The sequence below is a fragment of the Chiloscyllium plagiosum genome, unplaced genomic scaffold (assembly GCF_037043375.1).
Source record: "Chiloscyllium plagiosum isolate Xiang-an unplaced genomic scaffold, Cpla_swu_hap1 HiC_scaffold_4, whole genome shotgun sequence".
NCBI classification, from domain to species: domain Eukaryota; kingdom Metazoa; phylum Chordata; class Chondrichthyes; order Orectolobiformes; family Hemiscylliidae; genus Chiloscyllium; species Chiloscyllium plagiosum.
The window spans coordinates 81,487,277-81,507,465 of record NW_028270142.1 but is presented as its reverse complement, the minus strand read 5'-3'; the positions used below and the strand labels follow the sequence as shown (position 1 = coordinate 81,507,465).

At 40.8% G+C, this 20,189-nt stretch overlaps 1 protein-coding gene across 3 annotated transcripts in view; it reads right to left on the bottom strand.

Moving 5' to 3' along the window:
- LOC122549088 (peroxidasin homolog) overlaps window positions 1-20,189 on the bottom strand; it is a 589,463-nt gene that overhangs the window by 26,046 nt on the left and 543,228 nt on the right. For all 3 annotated transcript variants that reach the window (XM_087986415.1, XM_043688312.2, XM_043688313.2), the window contains exon 18: window positions 18,354-18,488. In XM_087986415.1, coding sequence (XP_087842541.1) covers window positions 18,354-18,488 — 135 coding nt within the window. The remainder of the gene's footprint in view (window positions 1-18,353; window positions 18,489-20,189) is intronic.

Here is a 20,189-nt window from a genome sequence, read left to right as displayed (position 1 = left end):
TTTCATCCCCGCATATGGCACTTCTAATCAAGTTCCTTTGGTTTGACTTTCTACATAGCTGGTATGGCCTCATGGAACTTCTTACTTACAGACACAATACTAAATGACTCTGACTTAACATTTTTTTTAAAAATCAATTATAAATGAACATGTCTTTCTACAGATTGTTTGAATAAAAAAATTCTTCTGAGAACTTGCTATAAAGCCATTTTAGAGGTATTGATCATTTCCTGGCTTCACCTCAATTTTAAAGAAAAAAATGATTTGTTGTAGTTTCTGAAATACAGGCAGCTGGCAAAATCAAACCAGAGAATCACTTCAATTGATGCTCAATGTCTACCTGATGTAATGTTCACATGGGTCTGTAAATGAGTGGGCAATATACTTCCTGTTTCCAGCAGTGGAAGACTCAAGTATGCAAACTGACTCCGCTGCTGCTGGTTTCAATTGTTAGTTACAAATCCACAGAGAATAGAAGATCTATTGAAGCAGTGAGTATACATAATTTGTTATCTTTAAGGGATAAAAGCAAGTGTTAAATGATGCAGAATCATTGACTTGAAATATTTGGCTAAAGTTAATTAGTTGGTAGCTCTGCCATCCGGGTACTTAACTGTCTGAAAGGCGTATAGTTGGCCAACTAGATGCCACGTAGGGTTAAGGCTTATTTGGCATACTGTACAGAAGTGGTGTAGGGATCCTGCTGGTTCTCCAATGGATGGAGGCTTGTGAGTAAATTGTTAATTTGCTAACTTTGTTTCTCAGAATAAATGCTGCCTGACTCCCTATGTGTTTTTGGCATTTTCTGTTTTTAAAAGGACTGCTGGAAGTTACTAAAACAAAACAACTAAAAAAATTTGAAATGAGTCACTTCTATTTTTCTGGGCCCCATTCTGACACCAGGAGTAAACTACCATCTGGTTTCATAAAGGATTTGGCCAATTTCCCAAACTTCCACAGTCACTGGGATATGGTATGGCTCCAGTTTTCTGCTCAAAATCACCCCATGATCCCATCTGAAATATGACACTTCTGGTAGTGCAGCCATTTTGTTTACTTAAATTATACATTCAAGTCACGACCACTTGAATCAAGCCCAAGAGTGTTACCAACTGAACAAGACTGATGCTGGCTGATGTTGATGCTGTGTGCTACTTTCTTGTTTCCTTCAGTTCCTTATTTCAAATTTGAGTGGAAAAATTTGAATCTGAAGTCATTAACCCACCTATTCTCCTTTAGATGCTGATGAACCTGTTATTCATTTCTAGATTTTACCATTTAGAATTCATTTTTGCATGATGTACAGTTTGCTCAAAAATGTAGATTTTAGTCAATAGTGTAATTTCTATATACTGAACAAGGTCATCTCCAGTCAGTTTATTCAATTCAAACAATTCCAATATTTTGCTCTAGTTGAATAATAAGAATCCTAGCAATGACTATATATTTCTCTCCTCTCTGTATTTGATAGGTTTTCAAGTGACTTGTTGAAGCCTGTGTATCATGTCTTGTTCAAATGAATTTCTATATTTTATGATGTTTTTAATATTTTCAAAACATCTTTAACCAATATTAAAGTGTGCATCGTGAGTTTGATACCTGCAGACAATGGGACCAGAGATGATTGTGGCAGGCTTTTGTTGCCATGTAATAATGTGAGATCTACAATTTTGTAGGTAAACAGACTATTGAGTATAATCATTTACTGAGGAAATCAAACTTGGATGCATCTCTTTTTGTCCATTTTCATTAACTATGCTTGGAGTAAAGTTATAATTTCCAAATGCCAATGGAGAATTTTTACCTGTGTAGTTCCTTCCAGGGAGCTTCTGGGGAGTGTATGGGTTATCCTGGATAATCATACACCACTGCATTTAGCAGGTCACCCATTTCCTGTTTGAGAGTTGGAAAGTTTGTGGGCTAACATACTGACCTTGTTAGTCAGGCAGAGAAGAGTGTTGGCTGAGAGGCCGTTGTAGGCTTTTGACTGGCAGTGGATGTAAAGATTGCTTACGTAAAATTCCATTGCATTCTTAATAAGGAGACAGGGTGTATACTCAAGAAATGCTCAACCTATATGTACCCACTAGAAGAATCTCTGGCAGGTATGGCTCTTTCCAGGGAGCACTCATGATATACACATATGTATTTCTGCACTCTCCATCCAATACCACAGGTATTCTGGCTTCACACACTGCTCCTTGGTGAGAAGGGGTACCGCTCAACACAGTTTCTGATGCTGGTGAGGAAACCAGAAACAGAAAAATGCTTGCCATAGGTCAAGCCGGGTGGCAATCAGACTAACAACCAGCCTACTCAAGACAAGGAAAAGGATAAAGATGAATGGTAGTGTGCCAGATATGACACGTGATGAAAAGGAGGTTCTCAACCTCACCAAATAACAAGTTTTCAGACTATTGTTGCTGCCATGGTAGGAGTGAAAGTTGATGGGAGTAAGGAGACCTTGATCTTGGTGTCCTCCAGTTGGCAGAAAGAGAAACACCCACCAGATAATGATGGAGGTCAGAACAGGAAGGCCCTGACTCTAACTGTTTGTGTTCTCTAAATTAGGCATTTGCATTCTGGAGGGACATGTCTCTGTCTCAGCAGCAACCTGCAATCCATATCTGTTTGCAAGGATATTAAACAGTCTAAAAACTTGCAGTGTCATGTCATTACCTTCCACACTTATAACTGCAAATATGTTGAACACAATGCTAATGCATTTATCACTTGATGAGATACAGAGTTAACTACAATCCTCAAAACCTTCACTGAGTCATAGAGCAGAGTTCCTGTCAAATAGTCCAAGACAATTCCATTATCTGGACTATTTGACAGGAACTCTGCTCTATGACTCAGTGAAGGTTTTGAGGATTGTAGTTAACTCTGTATCTCATCAAGTGATAAATGCATTAGCATTGTGTTCAACATATTTGCAGTTATAAGTGTGGAAGGTAATGACATGACACTGCAAGTTTTTAGACTGTTTAACATCCTTGCAAACAGATATGGATTGCAGGTTGCTGCTGAGACAGAGACATGTCCCTCCAGAATGCAAATGCCTAATTTAGAGAACACAAACAGTTAGAGTCAGGGCCTTCCTGTTCTGACCTCCATCATTATCTGGTGGGTGTTTCTCTTTCTGCCAACTGGAGGACACCAAGATCAAGGTCTCCTTACTCCCATCAACTTTCACTCCTACCATGGCAGCAACAATAGTCTGAAAACTTGTTATTTGGTGAGGTTGAGAACCTCCTTTTCATCACGTGTCATATCTGGCACACTACCATTCATCTTTATCCTTTTCCTGGTGGTTGTGGGTACTTTTCTCTTGTCAGAATGGAAAATTGATTCTACAGATATGATCAACTGTCAACTCATGTGGTATCCCTTAGACACATTCTAAGAGCTCCTGAATGTCTTGATCACATATCCACTCACATGAGTAGATTTCTGTCACCCACATGCAGTTATTCCTCATGAGGCAAATTGCCTACTAATCCAAATTGAACTGCAGATGCTGTAAATCAGAAACACAACAGAAGTCATTGGAAAAACTCAGCAGGACTGGCAGTATCAATGATTGTCCCCTTCCGTTGACATTTAACATAGACGTCCATAAAAAAGAAGCAATACCTTTCCATTCTATGAAGCATCCATCAATACATTAAAAGTTCAGTGAAGGCAAATTATCCATTTTGAAAAATCTCACAATTAGAAAAACTGTTCCACTTTCATTCATATAATCATGGTACAAATTGATCAAGAGGAATACGTATGATAGGCATTGACCTTAAAGAACCTCTGCAGTTAATAAGTCACTGATTCATATTAGAGAACACTTTTTGTCCAGGGATATCTATTATTTGTATGGTATGATGGAGATTATTTGGTGATCTAATTAGGGTCATAGTCATGATATGTAGAGCACAGAAACAGACCCTTCAGCCCAACTTGTCCATGCTGACTAGATATTCCAAATTAATCTCGTCCCATTTGCCAGCATTTGATCCATATCCCTCCAAACCCTTCCTATTCATATACCCATCCAGATGCCTTTTAAATGTTGTCATTTTACCAGCCTCCACTACCTTCTCAAGCAGTTCATTCCACACACGCACCATCTTCTGTGTGAAAAAGTTGCCCCTTGGGTCCCTTTATATCTTCCTCCTCTAATCTTAAACGTATGCCCTCTAGTTTTGAACTCCCTTACCCTGGGAAAAGACCTTGAGAATTCCACCTTATCCACACCCCTCATGATTTTATAAACTTCTACAAGGTCACCCCTCAGTCTCTGACACTCCAGAGAAAATAGCTCCAGCCTATTCAGCCTCCCCCTACATCTCAAAGTCTCCATGCCCAGCATTATTTTTGTAAAAGTTTCACAACATCTCTCCTTTAGCAAGCAGGCCAAAAGGGGCCAAACCTTGACCTCAAAAACATGACCTCCCAACTCCCATACTCAATGCACTGACCAATAAAGGCAAGCAAACCAAATGCCTTCTTCAATATCCTGTCTACCTGCTAATCCACTTCCAAGGAACTATGAACCTGCACTCCAAGGTCTCTTTGTTCCGCAGCACCTCTCAGGACCTAAACAAAATGAAGCACCTTGCATTTATCTAAATTAAATTCTATCTGCTACTCCTCGGTTCATCAGCCTATCTGATTAAGGTCTCACTGTACTCTGAGGTAACCTCGTTCACTGCCCACTACACTAACTGAAGAATTGTGTTTAAAAACAGCATAGGCCAAAAATATAAAAAACTAAAAAAGGGCTAAACTGAAATAAATAAGAGGACAATCAAAATAAGTACATTGTAGCAGAATGTTTCAGTCAAAGGCAAATGGAGTGTCTTTTAAAGAATAACTTTTTCTGATCGGCAAATCTAGAACAACTGACATAATATTAAAATTATGCCAGGTAAAGATAAAAGCAGGAAGAGTTGCTTTACAGAACATGCACACGTCTGAGAGGCTGGGACACTTCAAGGCTAATATCAACAAGGCTTTGTAAGGCATTATCAAGGGATAAGGAGCACATCAAATAAATTATTGAGTCCTGATTAAAAGTTATCAACTCTATTTCTCTTCACAGATGCTTCCTGGCCTCTTTTTTTTCTAGCATTTCTTGTTTTTATTTTAGATTTACATTATTTGTAGCATCTTCCTTTGCAACGGGTAAATAGAGTTGAGTATAATGCCTGATTCAGCTGAGTGTTGGAATGGATCATGTTGTTGTATACTATTTCAGTCCTTTAATCCATTCACAAAGCCTGATAGCAAAGGGAGTAAAATCCATGATGAACATACATCGAAAGCTGGTCCCAGCGAGGACTGGGACTGGGAGTAATGAAATAGATAGCTAATGAAATTTTTAAATCTTGTCCAGGACAATATCTCAGATGATAAACTTGTCTAGTGTGAAAATGTGTTCTTCTTGGAACCAGGTTATGTTCAAAACTGACATATTATGGAAGAGAACAAATTTGTTATGTCTTAAGTGTGAGTCACTTATGCCGGATATCAAGGGGGCCTTGAAGTAAATGAGTTTGTTTCCAAGCAACAGGACTAATGCTAGAATAAATACTTTCAAAAGATATTCACAAGTGTAGGCAATAAAAATTAGCATGGATTAAGGTCAAATGCAAAGCTGATTTGAATTTAGCAGACTGGCCACGCCAAAACAGAAATAAATTTCAGAAGATTTCACTATTCTACATTAAAAGTAATAAAATAAGTAAAATGTTATCCAAATAGAGAGAACAATGCACAGTAGACTGAAGCTAGAATAAGAAAGAATGTGTACAGGTATTATATGTATGTGGCACAGTGGCTCAGTGGTTAACACTGTTGCCTCACAGCACCAGGGACCTGGGTTTGATTCCCACCTTGGGCGACTGGGAGAATGTGCAAGCTCCACACAGAGTGTCTGTGCAGGTTTCCTCCCACAATCCAAAGGTGTGCAGGTTAGGTGAATTGGCCATGCTAAATTGCCCATAGTGTTAGGTACATTAGTCAGTGGTAAAATGTAGGAGAATGGGTCTGGGTGGGTTACTATTTGAAGGGTCAGGTGTGGACTTGTTGGGCTGAACAGCCTGTTTTCCATACTGTAGGCAATCTAATCTAATATAGCAGAACAAGGAAATAGCAAGGAGTTGGACAGAATACTTTGCATATAATGTGGATGTATAGTGACAGGCAGGCGGTTGCCAAAAATTTGCAATCAAAAGGGTTCTAGGTAAGCTTGACTCATATGTAACATGGACATCACTGCTGGAAGATACCAGAAACAGGCCAGAAATAAACATAAATCATAAAATTGAAGGGAAGGAGGAACTCAAGAAAATTACAATCACAAAAGATGGGGTACTCAATAAATAGTTTGCATTGTGGGCTGATAAGTCCCCAGGTCTTGATGAACTTCATTTTAGGGTCTTAAGAAAATTTGTTAACAAGATAATTATTGCATTGGTTTTAATTTTCCAATATTATCCTGATATAGGGAAGGTTCAATTTGAATGGAAAAATATCAAATATAAATTCTTAACTAAAAAAAGGTAGAGAGATAGAAAGCAGGTATCTCTAGCTAGCTTGATAGCCTACCATCAGTCATTGGGAAATGTAGCTATTTAGGATGCTGTTAGAAAAATTGGAAAATTACAAAGAGAAATTATTTGTAAAAATCAAGTTTATCATCCAGAGTCAATATGGGTTGTGAAAAGAAAATCAAGTTTTAATGAATTCATTGGAGTGTCTTTGAGGAAGTAACACATGCTATGAATACAAGAAAACAACTGGTAGATGTATTATAGATAGATTTCTAGAAGGACAAACCCAACCCAACCAATTACCAGCTTCATTCTACTCTTGATCATCAAAAGAGATTCAAGGATTTGCTGTTAGTGCTATTAAGTGGTGCTTGCTGATAACCTGCTCACTGATACTTGGTTTGCTTTCTGCATAAAGCCACTCAGCTTTTGTCTTTATTACAGTCTTGGTTCAAACATGGATAAAAGAGCTGAACTCCAGAGGGGAGGTGAGAATGACTGACTTTGACATCAAGGAGTTCCTGCAAAACTGGACTCAATGGGAATCAAGGGAGACATATTTTCTGGTTGCATTCATACAACCATCTCCTTTGTGCTAGGTAATTGCTGGAGGTCAATTATCTCAGATTCAGGACATCAATGTGAAAATAATTCTCAGGGTAGTGTCCCTGGTTGGACCATCTTCAGTTACTTCATTAATGACCTTCCCTCCATAATGTATAAAGTGGTAATGTTCGCTGATGATTGTTCAAAATTCATTTGGTGACTCCTTAGTTACTGAAAACGTTTGTGTCCATGTGTAGCAAGATCTGGACAATAACCAGGTTTGCAATGGTAAGTGGAAAGCTACATTTCTGTCACACAAGTGCCAGGCATGACCATCTCCAAAAGAGAGAATGTAAACAAAGCCCCTTGACAGTTAGTGACATTGCTGAAACCCTACAGTCAATATTCTAGGGGTCACCACTGACCAAAACAAAATAGGATAAGCAATGTACATACCATCATTACGGGAGAAGCATTTCTTTGACAATACTTAGAAGCATTGTAAACTAAGGAGGACAGTGTATAATTACAAAATGAGATAGATAAGTTATGGATTGGACAGATAGGTAACATATGAAATTCAATATGAGACATGTGGGCTGATGCACTTTGATAGTAAGATGTGGACAATATAAAATAAGGGGTACAATTTGAAGCGAGTATAGTGGTCAAAGTGCCTGGGAAGCTTTTAGCATAAATCAAGGACGGTGACAGGATAGGTGGAGACAGCAGTTCTGCTCCCAGGAGGACCAGTTCCAAAACCGTACAACCCAGATGGCCTCCTTCTTCAAGGACCGCAATTTCCCGCCAGACGTAGTCGACGATGCCCCCCACCACATCTCTTCCACTTCCCGCTCCTCCGCCCTTGAGTCTGCCCCTCCAACCGCCACCAGGACAGAATCCCACTGGTCCTCACCTACCACCCCACCAACCTCCATGTACAACGTATCATCCGCCGTCATTTCCGCCATCTCCAAACGGACCCCACCACCAGGGATATATTTCCCTCCCCTCCCCTATCAGTGTTCCGAAAAGACCACTCCCTCCGTGACTCACTCGTCAGGTCCATACCCCCCACCAACCCAACCTCCACTCCCGGCACCTTCCCCTGCAACCGCAAGAAATGCAAAACTTGTGCCCACACTTCCCCCCTTACTTCCCTCCAAGGCCCCAAGGGACACTTCCATATCCGCCACAAATTCACCTGCACCTCCACACACATCATGTATTGCATCCGCTGCACCAGATGTGGCCTCCTCTATATTGGGGAGACAGGCCGCCTACTTGCGGAACGTTTCAGAGAACACCTCTGGGACACCCGGACCAACCAACCCAACCACCCCGTAGCCCAACACTTTAACTCCCCCTCCCACTCCACCAAGGACATGCACGTCCTTGGACTCTTCCATCGCCAGACCATGGCAACACGACAGTTGGAGGAAGAGCGCCTCATCTTCTGTCTGGGAACCCTCCAACCACAAGGGATGAACTCCGATTTCTCCAGTTTCCTCATTTCCCCTCCCCCTACCTTGTCTCAGTCAAATCCCTCGAACTCAGCACCGCCTTCCTAACCTGCAATCTTCTTCCTGACCTCTCCGCCCCCACCCCACTCCGGCCTATCACCCTCACCTTGACCTCCCTCCACCTATCGCAATTCCAACGCCCCTCCCCCAAGTCCCTCCTCCCTACCTTTTATCTTAGCCTGCTGGACACACTTTCCTCATTCCTGAAGAAGGGCTTATGCCCAAAACGTCGATTCTCCTGTTCCTTGGATGCTGCCTGACCTGCTGCGCTTTTCCAGCAACACATTTTCAGCTCTGATCTCCAGCATCTGCAGTCCTCACTTTCTCCTCGGACACAGCAGTTAATAAAGCACATAATATCCTAGGCTTTATTAATAGGGACATAAATCATAAGAGCAAAAAACTTTGCTGAATTAACAAAAGACATGTTAAACCTCAGCGGGAGTAATGGATTCAGTTCTGGGTACCATAGTATAAGAAGGGTGTGAACACATTCCACAGAGTGGAGAAGAGATTTCCAAAAAATTGATTCCAAGCCCAGGAATGAGAAATTTTAGTTATGACAATACATCAGAAAGGTTTGGATTGCTCTCCTTCGGGAAAAGCTTAAGAGGAAATCTGGCATAATTTTTTAAAATCTTAAGACGGCTGGATGCAGTAGATCAGGAGAAACTGTTCCTGCTCATTAAAGGATTGAGAACAAAAGAGCATACATTTAAAGTGTTTTGCAAAATAATCAAACGCAACAAGTAGTCCTGGTGGAAATGCAATCTCTGTAAGTGTATTGGAGGCAAAGTCAATTGAGGTATTCAAGAGAACATTGTATATCCTGATCCTCACCGAACGAGTTAGGGAACTGGAACTGGAGTTGGATGAACTGAGGATTATTCGAGAGGCTGAGAGGGTGATTGATAGAAGCTACAGGGACATAGTTACGCCGGAGAACAGAGGTAGCTGGGTAACAGTTAGAGGTGGGAAGGGGAAGAAGCAGGCAGTGCAGGGTTCCCCTGTGGTCGTTCCCCTAAAAAATAAGTATACAGCTTTGGAAACTGTTGGGGGGGACAGCGTTGCAGGTGTAAGCTGCAGTGAAGGGGTCTGTGGCTCTGAGACTCAGAAGGGAAAGGGGGAGAGGAGGAGAGCGCTAGTTATAGGAGACTCTCTAGTTAGAGGGACAGACAGGCGGTTCTGTGGACATGGGCGAGACTCACGGATGGTTTGTTGCCTCCCGGGTGCTAGGGTCCGAGACGTCTCAGACTGTGTCTTCAGAATCCTTAAGGGGGAGGGTGTGCACATTGGCACCAACGACATAGGTAGGAAGAGGGGTGGGGAGGTCATTCAAGAGCTCAAGGAGTTAGGCTGGAAGCTAAAAGCTAGGACAGACAGAGTCGTCATCTCTGGGTTGTTGCCGGTGCCACGTGACAGTGAGGCAAAGAATAGGGAGAGAGTGCAGTTGAACACGTGGCCGCAAGGCTGGTGTAGGAGGGAGGGCTTCAGATATTTGGACAATTGGACTGCATTCTGGGGAAGGTGGGACCTGTACAAACAGGACGGGTTGCACCTGAACCAGAAGGGCACCAATATCCTGGGGGGTAGGTTTGCTAGCACTCTTCGGGGGGGTTTAAACTAATTTGGCAGGGGGATGGGATCCGGACTTGTAGTCCAGCAAGTAAGCTAGCTGTGTGTCAGGATGCCTAAGACTGTAGGGAGGCTGTGGAGAAGGTAGCACTGACAGGGACTACTTGCGGACACAGAGATGGGCTCAAGTGCGTATACTTCAACGCAAGGAGTATCAGAAATAAGGTGGGTGAACTTAAGGCGTGGATCGGTACCTGGGACTACGATGTTGTGGCCATCACGGAAACGTGGATAGATGTGGGACAGGAATGGCTGTTGGAGGTTCCTGGTTACAGGTGTTTCAGTAAGATTAGGGAGGGTGGGAAAAAAGGAGGGGGGGTGGCATTGCTAATTAGAAATGGTATAACGGCTGCAGAAAGGAAGTTTGAGGGGGATCTGCCTCTGGAGGTAGTATGGGCTGAAGTCAGAAATAGGAAAGGTGCAGTCACCTTGTTGGGTGTTTACTATAGGCCCCCCAATAGCAGCAGAGATGTGGAGAAACAGATTGGGAAACAGATTTTGGAAAGGTGCAGAAGCCACAGGGTCGTAGTCATGGGCGACTTCAACTTCCCAAATATTGATTGGAAGCTCTTTAGATCAAGTAGATTGGATGGGGTGGTGTTTGTGCAGTGTGTCCAGGAAGCTTTTCTAACGCAGTATGTAGATTGTCCAACCAGAGGGGAGGCCATATTGGATTTGGTACTCGGTAATGAACCGGGACAAGTGGTGGGCTTGTTAGTGGGTGAACATTTTGGTGATGGTGACCACAATTCTGTGACTTTCACCTTGGTTATGGAGAGAGATAGGTGCGCACAACAAGGTAGATTTTATAATTGGGGGAAGGGAAATTACGATGCTGTAAGGCAGGATTTGAGGAGCATACGTTGGGAGCTTAGGCTGTCAGGGAAGGATGTGGTGGAAATGTGGAACTTTTTCAAAGAGCAGATACGACGTGTCCATGATATGTATGTACCTATCAGGCAGGAAAGAAATGGTCGTGTGAGGGAGCCTTGGTTGACGAGAGAGGTTGAATGTCTGGTAAAGAGGAAGAAGGAGGCTTACATAAGGTTGAGGAAACAGGATTCAGACAGAGCAGTGGAGAGATACAGGATAGCCAGAAGGGACCTGAAGAAAGGGATTAGGAGAGCTAAGAGAGGGCATGAAAAATCGTTGGCGGATAGGATCAAGGATAACCCCAAGGCATTTTATGCATATGTGAGAAACCTGAGAATGACGAGAACGAGGGTAGGTCCGATCAAGGACAGTAGTGGGAGACTGTGTATTGAGTCGGAAGAGATAGGAGAGGTCTTGAACAAGTACTTCTCTTCAGTATTTACGAACGAGAGGGACCGTATTGTAGAAGAGGAGAGTGTGAAATGGACTGGTAAGGTAGAAGAGATACCTGTTAGGAAGGAAGATGTGTTGGACATTTTGAACAACTTGAGGATAGACAAGTCCCCCGGGCCTGACGGGATATATCCTAGGATTATGTGGGAAGCAAGAGAGGAAATTGCAGTACCGTTGGCAATGATCTTCTCGTCTTCACTGGCAACAGGGGTGGTACCAGGGGACTGGAGAGTAGCGAATGTTGTGCCCCTGTTCAAAAAAGGGAATAGGGATAACCCCGGGAATTACAGGCCTGTTAGTCTTACTTCTGTGGTAGGCAAAGTAATGGAAAGGGTACTGAGGGATAGGATTTATGAGTATCTGGAAAGACACTGCTTGATTAGGGACAGCCAGCACGGATTTGTGAAGGGTAGGTCTTGCCTTACAAGTCTTATTGAATTCTTCGAGGAGGTGACCAAGCATGTGGATGAGGGTAGAGCAGTGGATGTCGTGTACATGGATTTTAGTAAGGCATTTGATAAGGTTCCCCATGGTAGGCTAATGCGGAAAGTCAGGAGGCATGGGATAGAGGGAAATTTGGCCAATTGGATAGAAAACTGGCTAACCGGTCAAAGGCAGAGAGTGGTGGTAGATGGTAAATATTCAGCCTGGAGCCCAGTTACAAGTGGAGTTCCGCAGGGATCAGTTCTGGGTCCTCTGCTGTTTGTAATTTTTATTAATGACTTAGATGAGGGAGTCGAAGGGTGGGTCAGTAAATTTGCAGATGATACGAAGATAGGTGGAGTTGTGGACAGTGAGGAGGGCTGTTGTCAGCTGCAGAGGGACTTAGATATGATGCAGAGCTGGGCTGAGGAGTGGCAGATGGAGTTCAACCCTGCCAAGTGTGAGGTTGTCCATTTTGGAAGAACAAATAAGAATGCGGAATACAGGGTTAATGGTAGGGTTCTAAGTCAGGTGGAGGAACAGAGGGATCTTGGGGTCTATGTACATAGATCTTTGAAGGTTGCCACTCAGGTGGATAGAGTTTGTAAGAAGGCCTATGGAGTATTATCGTTCATTAGCAGAGGGATTGAATTCAAGAGTCGTGAAGTGATGTTGCAGCTGTACAGGACTTTGGTTAGGCCACAGTTGGAGTACTGTGTGCAGTTCTGGTCGCCTCACTTTAGGAAAGATGTGGAAGCTTTGGAGAGGGTGCAGAGAAGATTTACCAGGATGTTGCCTGGAATGGAGAGGAAGTCGTACGAGGATAGGTTGAGAGTTCTCGGCCTTTTCTCGTTGGAACGGCGAAGGATGAGGGGTGACTTGATAGAGGTTTATAAGATGATCAGAGGAATAGATAGAGGAGACAGTCAGAAACTTTTTCCCCGGGTACAACAGAGTGTTACAAGGGGACATAAATTTAAGGTGAAGGGTGGAAGGTATAGGGGAGATGTCAGGGGTGGGTTCTTTACCCAGAGAGTGGTGGGGGCATGGAATGCGCTGCCCGTGGGAGTGGTAGAGTCGGAATCATTGGCGACCTTTAAGCGGCATTTGGATAGGTACATGGATGGGTACTTAATCTAGGTTAGAAGTTCGGCACAACATCGTGGGCCGAAGGGCCTGTTCTGTGCTGTATTGTTCTATGTTCTATATTATCTCTATTCAAATAATTACCCAAAGGTAAGTGGAAAAGTCAAGAGAATGCTACTGAGTAACAATAATTATTGGAGATTTGGTGCAGATACAATAAAGTGAATAGCATACCTTTGTGCCATAGCACACAGAGGCAACTCATGCAGACATGGGATGAATATGCAAACTCCATTCAGCCAGTTGACCAAGGTGGGAACCAAACCTAGCTCCCTGATACTGTGCCACCATGTCCCTCTATCATGGTTGATCTGGTTACTTCACATTGCCACCTAACCCAATGAACTATCAGGAATCTACCAACCATTATGCTAAAAAAACCATAGACTCTGCTTCCAGCATGTTTTGAGGATGAGAGTTCCAAAGACACTCAACCTGCTGTGAGAAAAATAATTCTCTTCATCTATTTTTAATCAATGACTTCTAGTTCTGAATTCTCACGAAAGAGAAACTATTGACTCCATTCTGTCAAGATCCCTCAGGATCTCCCTTTATTGCTGGTGTATGAAAAAGTATTTAGGATACTCCTCACTTCATACTTGCTAACATCCTTGAAGTGAATCTGTGGGCACCCCATGGTCTTCTAAATTATCATACAGAATATTATTGCAAATATATCCAGTTTTCACTGTGCAAACTCTTCTTAGTCAGTAAATTTGCCTCTGGTAAAGAAGTGCTTTTATATTACCATCATTCCATCTGCATTCTGTGAACGAATACTTGTGAGATTTTTTTGAAATTCTTATCATAATCACTTTAAGTCATTCATGCTTCATAACAATACAAAAGGCCTCAAACTAGTACCTTAAGTTGCTTCCTCGTCACATTTTGTGACTCAAGTAAATGTGGTAGCTGCTTTCCTAAATGTTTGTATCTTTGTGTCATAGAGATGCATAACACAGAAATAGATCCTTCAGTCCAACTCATCCATGCTGACCAGATATCTTAAATTAGTCTAGTCCCATTTGCCAGCATTTGGCCTATATCCTTCTAAACGCTTCCTATTCATATACCCATCCAGATTCCTTTTAAATGTTGTAATTGTACCAGCCTCCACCACTTCCTCAGGCAGCTCATTCCATACATGCACTGCCCTCGGTTGTGAAAAAGTTGTCCCTTAGATCCTTTTTCAATCTTTCCCCCTCACCTTAAACCTATGTCCTCTAGGTTTGGACTCCCCCAACCCAGGGAAAAAAAACCTTGTCTATTTACCCTATCCATGCCCTTCATGATTTTATAAACCTCTAGAAGGTCACCCTTCAGCCACTGACATTCCAGAGAAAATAGCCTCAGCCTATTCAACCTCTCCCTGTAGCTCAAACCTTCCAACCCTGTATCGAGCCCACTTCAAATTTAGATTGTCTGACACAGTGTAGAAGAATTTGTCATGTTGTGAGATTCTTGATTGAGTAGTGGCAGCTTGTACTATGATCAAAGCTTTCTTCATGTTTATAATAAGGCCAAACAAGTTATAGGCATTTGTCACAACCATACCATACATGTTGTTAGAGCGGTCTGTGAATTTGCATCACTCATTTAGCCTCTATTAGCTTGGTTGAGGGTTGCAATTTAAAAGTGATAGTCATAAATGTATCATTCATTATATTTTAGTTATTAGCTAAAAACAGATCAGAAGATAAAAGTAGGGATATAAAAGACACTTATAAACATGAAAGCATTATCAATTCTACTAACTTTGCATGCCTGTCCCTTGCTTGATAATTATGTTTTCGAAGTGAAGTAATATAAATTTGAAGTCCAAATTCAGCAGCTGTGACGGGTTCTGTATTGAGCTGTGCACAAATGTGGGACCGAAGCAAGATGGCAACTAAAAGCTTCTGAACACCTCTTTCTGCAGTCCCCAACCCTCGAAACTGTGTGCTGCATCCCTGCCCCGACTGCCTGATGGGTGGAAAATACAGTTTGTGTGTCTTGTTATTTTTTCACCAAAGATACAACTATCACGTTGTTAAATGTGAGACTCTATTGTGGACATGTTGTGAACAAAATTAAATCAAAAAGAAGAAGAAAATCATGTGCATTGAATTGGTTGGGTTATACTTTAGGATTTCGCTGAGGAAATGGAAATTAAATTAGTGTGATAATTAGAAAGGGCAGAGTGTGCATAAGTAATTACTTCTAGAATAGAGAATGATTATAGCAATTTTTGTAAACTGAGGGAGAGGAGCAAAAGTTAATAATATTGAAGATTTACTGGTCTGAGGAGGGGCAGTTAAATAATTTCAAGTTGCGTCACAATTGTAACAAGAAATCATAAGTTGACTGAATCTCATACAGGGTGCAATGAAGTTAAGGGGATCAGCATTGGTGGCCTATGTGCAGTCTGGAGACAGTGTGGGGGTGGGGAATGTATGTGGTAGAAGTTGTGTCGTGATATTGTCACTGGACTAGTAATTCAGATTCCAAGATTCTCAGGACACGGGTTGAAATCCTTTCATGGCATTTGAATTTAATAAAACATCTGGTACTTAAAAATATTAGCCAAATGGTGATCATGTAACTATAAATAAAATAACCAAAGAGACTGAGAGGCTGACCAGCTAAGTGGATTGCATCAATATTCTATGCACAAAATTGTATCAGCTCTTAACATCTGGCACCTAGAGAAATCAGGGGACAGAGTACAAAAGAAATAATTTGCAGGGAAGGCTGGAGTTTTGGACTTCCTTTGCTCTCTTGCATTAGCCTGGAGTAATTGGATGATTTACCTTCACGAGCAATTATTTTCTCAGTTCATTGAATCAAATCCCATGATAGCTGATTAGGCAAGTCATGTGGGGTTGAGCTTACTTTCATGGAGGTAAACAGTAAAAAATTTTGATTTAGTTTGTGGAAATTGGATTAAATCACATCTCTGCAGTTGGTCAAAGTAATCACTATTATTCAAAATGCTTTCTGCATACTTGCTATTTGAAGTCTCAGTTATGCCCTTGATATTCTTTTATTCTCTTAACATTGCTCATATTGACCAATTTCCACACATTAAACAGCAGTACCCAGGGTATAATGACATCCCATTTCTCCAACCTAAACGGGATATTGAATCTTTCACATGTATCATTATGTGAAAATTTTCAATCATTTTGCAAGTGAATTACGAGAGCTGATGAACTGCATAGAAGCATATTAAACATGAACAATAGAACAGAAGAATCCAGCTCCTCAAGCCTACTACACCGTTCAGTAAAATCGTGAACGATCAGTTTGTGTTTCGAATGCCATATTCCCATCTATACGTGATTATCCTTGATTCATGTGTCAAACAAAATTCTATCCTCCTCTGTCTTAAAATAAACTCAAATACCTCATCTCTACTTGCCTTAATGAATAATATTTCAAAGTTACACAATTCTCAGAAAAAAAATCTCTCATCTGTCTGTATCATGTAGATCGAGGTAATGCATAAAGTGATAGTCAAGTGCACATGTTTAACTGAATCTTGCTTCTCTCCCCAAAACCAAACCACTTTATATAATTTTGTAACTTACCTTTGCATGTTTTAAAAAAAAACTTTTTACTGAAAAATTTGATCTCTTATTTTTTGAACCTCAACTGGTCTGACCTGCACTCATAGCCACTTGTTTAAAACCTGACTGCCACGTATCAGTAGAAATTATCACTGATCAGTTTCTATGTGGATGCGGAACCATAAACCAAGATTTACAACTGGCGAGGTAAGTTGCAAATCAAGAGTCAAATAATTTCATCTTCACCATAAGAAATCAAGAAGAAAAATATTTGCTTGTGGAAAGAAAAAGGACAAAACAGCCTTGAAAAAGCAATCTTCTTGGTTTTGATGTATTCCCTTCTCAAAGTTACAGATCCACTATCTTTCATGCACAGATACATCTAATGCAGCTTGAACATCGAACCTTATATCTTAATGGGCATGCTACTATTTTCAAAGTAGTAGAAATTAAGCTTTCAACTTAGCTTGCATTTTGATTTTGGTATATTTTTACTGTAAGTCATCTATCAAGAAACAGGTTTCAGATCATTTAAGATGTCTGTGCCTCTTCAGCTACATCATGTGAACATGAACAGTAAGGAAATGAATGTTTCCAGTTCCTCAGGATGTCCCTTTTTTTCTAAAATGCAGTTTCGCTTATCTTGGCCAGCTGCTGAGGTCACTAAATTATTTATGGCATTTTCTTGCCATTTGCAGACTTGTTGATGCACTGCTGATTGCCTGTGGCTCGCATGGTGACCTTCTTCCATTTTTCTTGAATAAGGTATTTTGTTTTGGCTTCTTGCCTCATCCTCCAAGCAAATCTGTAGATTAGCTTCACATTTATGGAAGCTCACAACAATTTTGGCCCTGACTTAATCAGTTGTCCCTCATGCTGGTTCACCTTCTGCTGTCTCAATCTGTCCCAGTCTCTTCAACAAAGATGTTGCCTTCTGGCCCTTTGTCCTACAGCAGCTTTTTAACTGCTGCATCAAACTATATTTCTCTCAAATCTCAACAGTGGAGAATATTCATCAGATATATTCTTGAGTTAACCTCACCGAAGTATATGGAGTGGGAAAATCATATGATGTGCCAATATTTCAACTTGTCATTTTTCAGTGATCCATTGAAAATCCAGCTTGGCTGTTCCCTCCTTTAATGTTCATTTAGGGGCCTTTTCTGCTTCTATCAATAGTTTATTCCCTATACAAATTTGAATTTGTAGCCGAAACTGTCCACAAGTTAAATTGAGTAATTAATTTCACTTGAATCTTTTAACAATTTGCTTTCAAGCCAAAATGTACAATCTGGGCTGACTGTTTTAATGCCCTAATGAAGATTACCAAATGTAAGAAATATTTAAATGGGTTGAAAGTATTATTATTATTATTATTATTATTATTATTATGGACCAGACCAAGTTTATTACATACAAATATATCAATACATTTCTTAGCAACACTTTTTTTTCTTGCTCAGTGTGATAGCTGATCAAAAGAAATAACTGTAAACATGATACATGTTAAGCAAAAATAAACTGACACGATATCAGCAATGAAAGATAAATATTTGAACTCTACAGTTAACTTCAAATATCTGTAATGCAATTATTTTCTGCAGTTGAGTGTGTCATTTACATATTCTTTACTCATCTTAGAAGTATCTTACCTGTCACCATCCCTCAGCCTTTTGAACTGAGTTATAAACAGACACATGAGGGTGGGTCCCACTCTTGTACCAGGAATTACATCTTCAACCATCAGTGCTGGCCAAAGATCAATGTTCTGTGGTGTTCCATACAACCTGAAATAATATGAAATAATGAGATTGACTAGTTCATAACTGGGTAACGTTTCACACAATGTTTTAAATGGTTAGAAGTCTTGTATCTAATACAGGTCTGTTGTGTTCCACATTCCAGGGTCATCACACCGCAGTTCAAGATATCAGACCCTGATTGGACAAAATGAACAATGAGCATCAGAAAGCAGCAATTGGCTAAAATGAAGATTTAGATGTTGAGTTACCAATTAAACCTGCGAGAGTAAAGCCAAATAAATCAATAGCAGTTAATTCTGTAGCTGCTGATGGATTTCACCTGCACAACCATTTTCTCCCCATGCAACACTGCAGGTTCAAATTTAACAATCTGTCTGCAGAATAACACCCTATTATGTTGCAACAAAGGCAAACTGAATTTTTCAGAATTCCTCATTCTGAACTCGTTTCTTGACCAAGCTAATCATTTTTTGTCATTGATTGAGCTGCCACCTTGAATTTCGTTTATGTATTTTTGATAAATGTAAGCAACAATTATTAAATTATTGGTGCATTTTTCTCTTCGCTATAAACATACCAAACACACAAGGACTGGAAAATAATAATTAGGGGCTTTTTTATAATGTGAGGATAAGACCAAAAACAAATAGTGTTAACTAGGAAACTAAGTATATGCATCTAATTCCTACCATCTGCTGGTGTAGCCTGACTACACATCTTTGAATAATACATTACATCCTGTCAGAGTAGGTGTGACTGTCAGAGGTTGAGTATATGGTCCCTTAAAAGTACGTTTACATTATGTCACAGTATCTCCTTGATTTTCTTTAAACTTAATTGTTTACAATTGAAGAAATATACAAATTAAATGATAAACAATTAATAAGCTGCTGTGGGAAGCGAGGCAAGAAATTGCAGGAGCTCTGACACAAATTTTTAATTCCTCTCTAGCCACAGCAGAAGTGCCAGAGGACTGGAGGGTGGTTAATGTGATTTGACATTTTAAGGGTGGTCGAGATGAACCAGGAAATTACAGACCGATGAGTGTCTTGTCAACGGTAGGGAAACGACTGGAGAAAATTCTGAAGGAGTGAATTAATACCCACTTGGAAAGATATGGTTTAATTAGGGGTAGTCAGCATAGCTTTGTCAGAGGAAGGTCATACCTAACAAAGTTTTTAGAATTCTTTTAAAAATGTGATCAATTGTTTGGATGAGGGAAGTTCAGTTGATGTAGCTTATATGGACTTTAGCAAAGCTTTTGACAAGGACCCACATAGGAGACTGACTGAGAAGATTAAAGCACATGGAACTCAGGGAAACATTGTGAGATGGATCAGAAACTGGCTTAGTAATAGGACACAAAGGGTAATGGTAGCAGGCTGTTTGAGTGACTGCAGGATGGTGTCTAGTGGGATACCACAACAATCAGTACTGGAACCCTTATTGCATACATAAATGATAAATATGAATATATGGGGGGGAATGTTAAGCAATTTTTGCAGATACCAACATTGGTAGAGGAGTTAATAGTAAAAACGATGGTTATAGGTTTCACAAAGATACAGATAGGTTGGTCAAATGAGCAGACCAGCGATGCACTTTGGAAGAAGAAACTAGATGAGGGAGTGTTTAAGAATGGTGCTATGGACAAGCCAGGGAACTATAGACAGTGAGCCTGATGTCAGTGGTGGGCAAGTTGTTGGAGGGAATCCTGAGGGACAG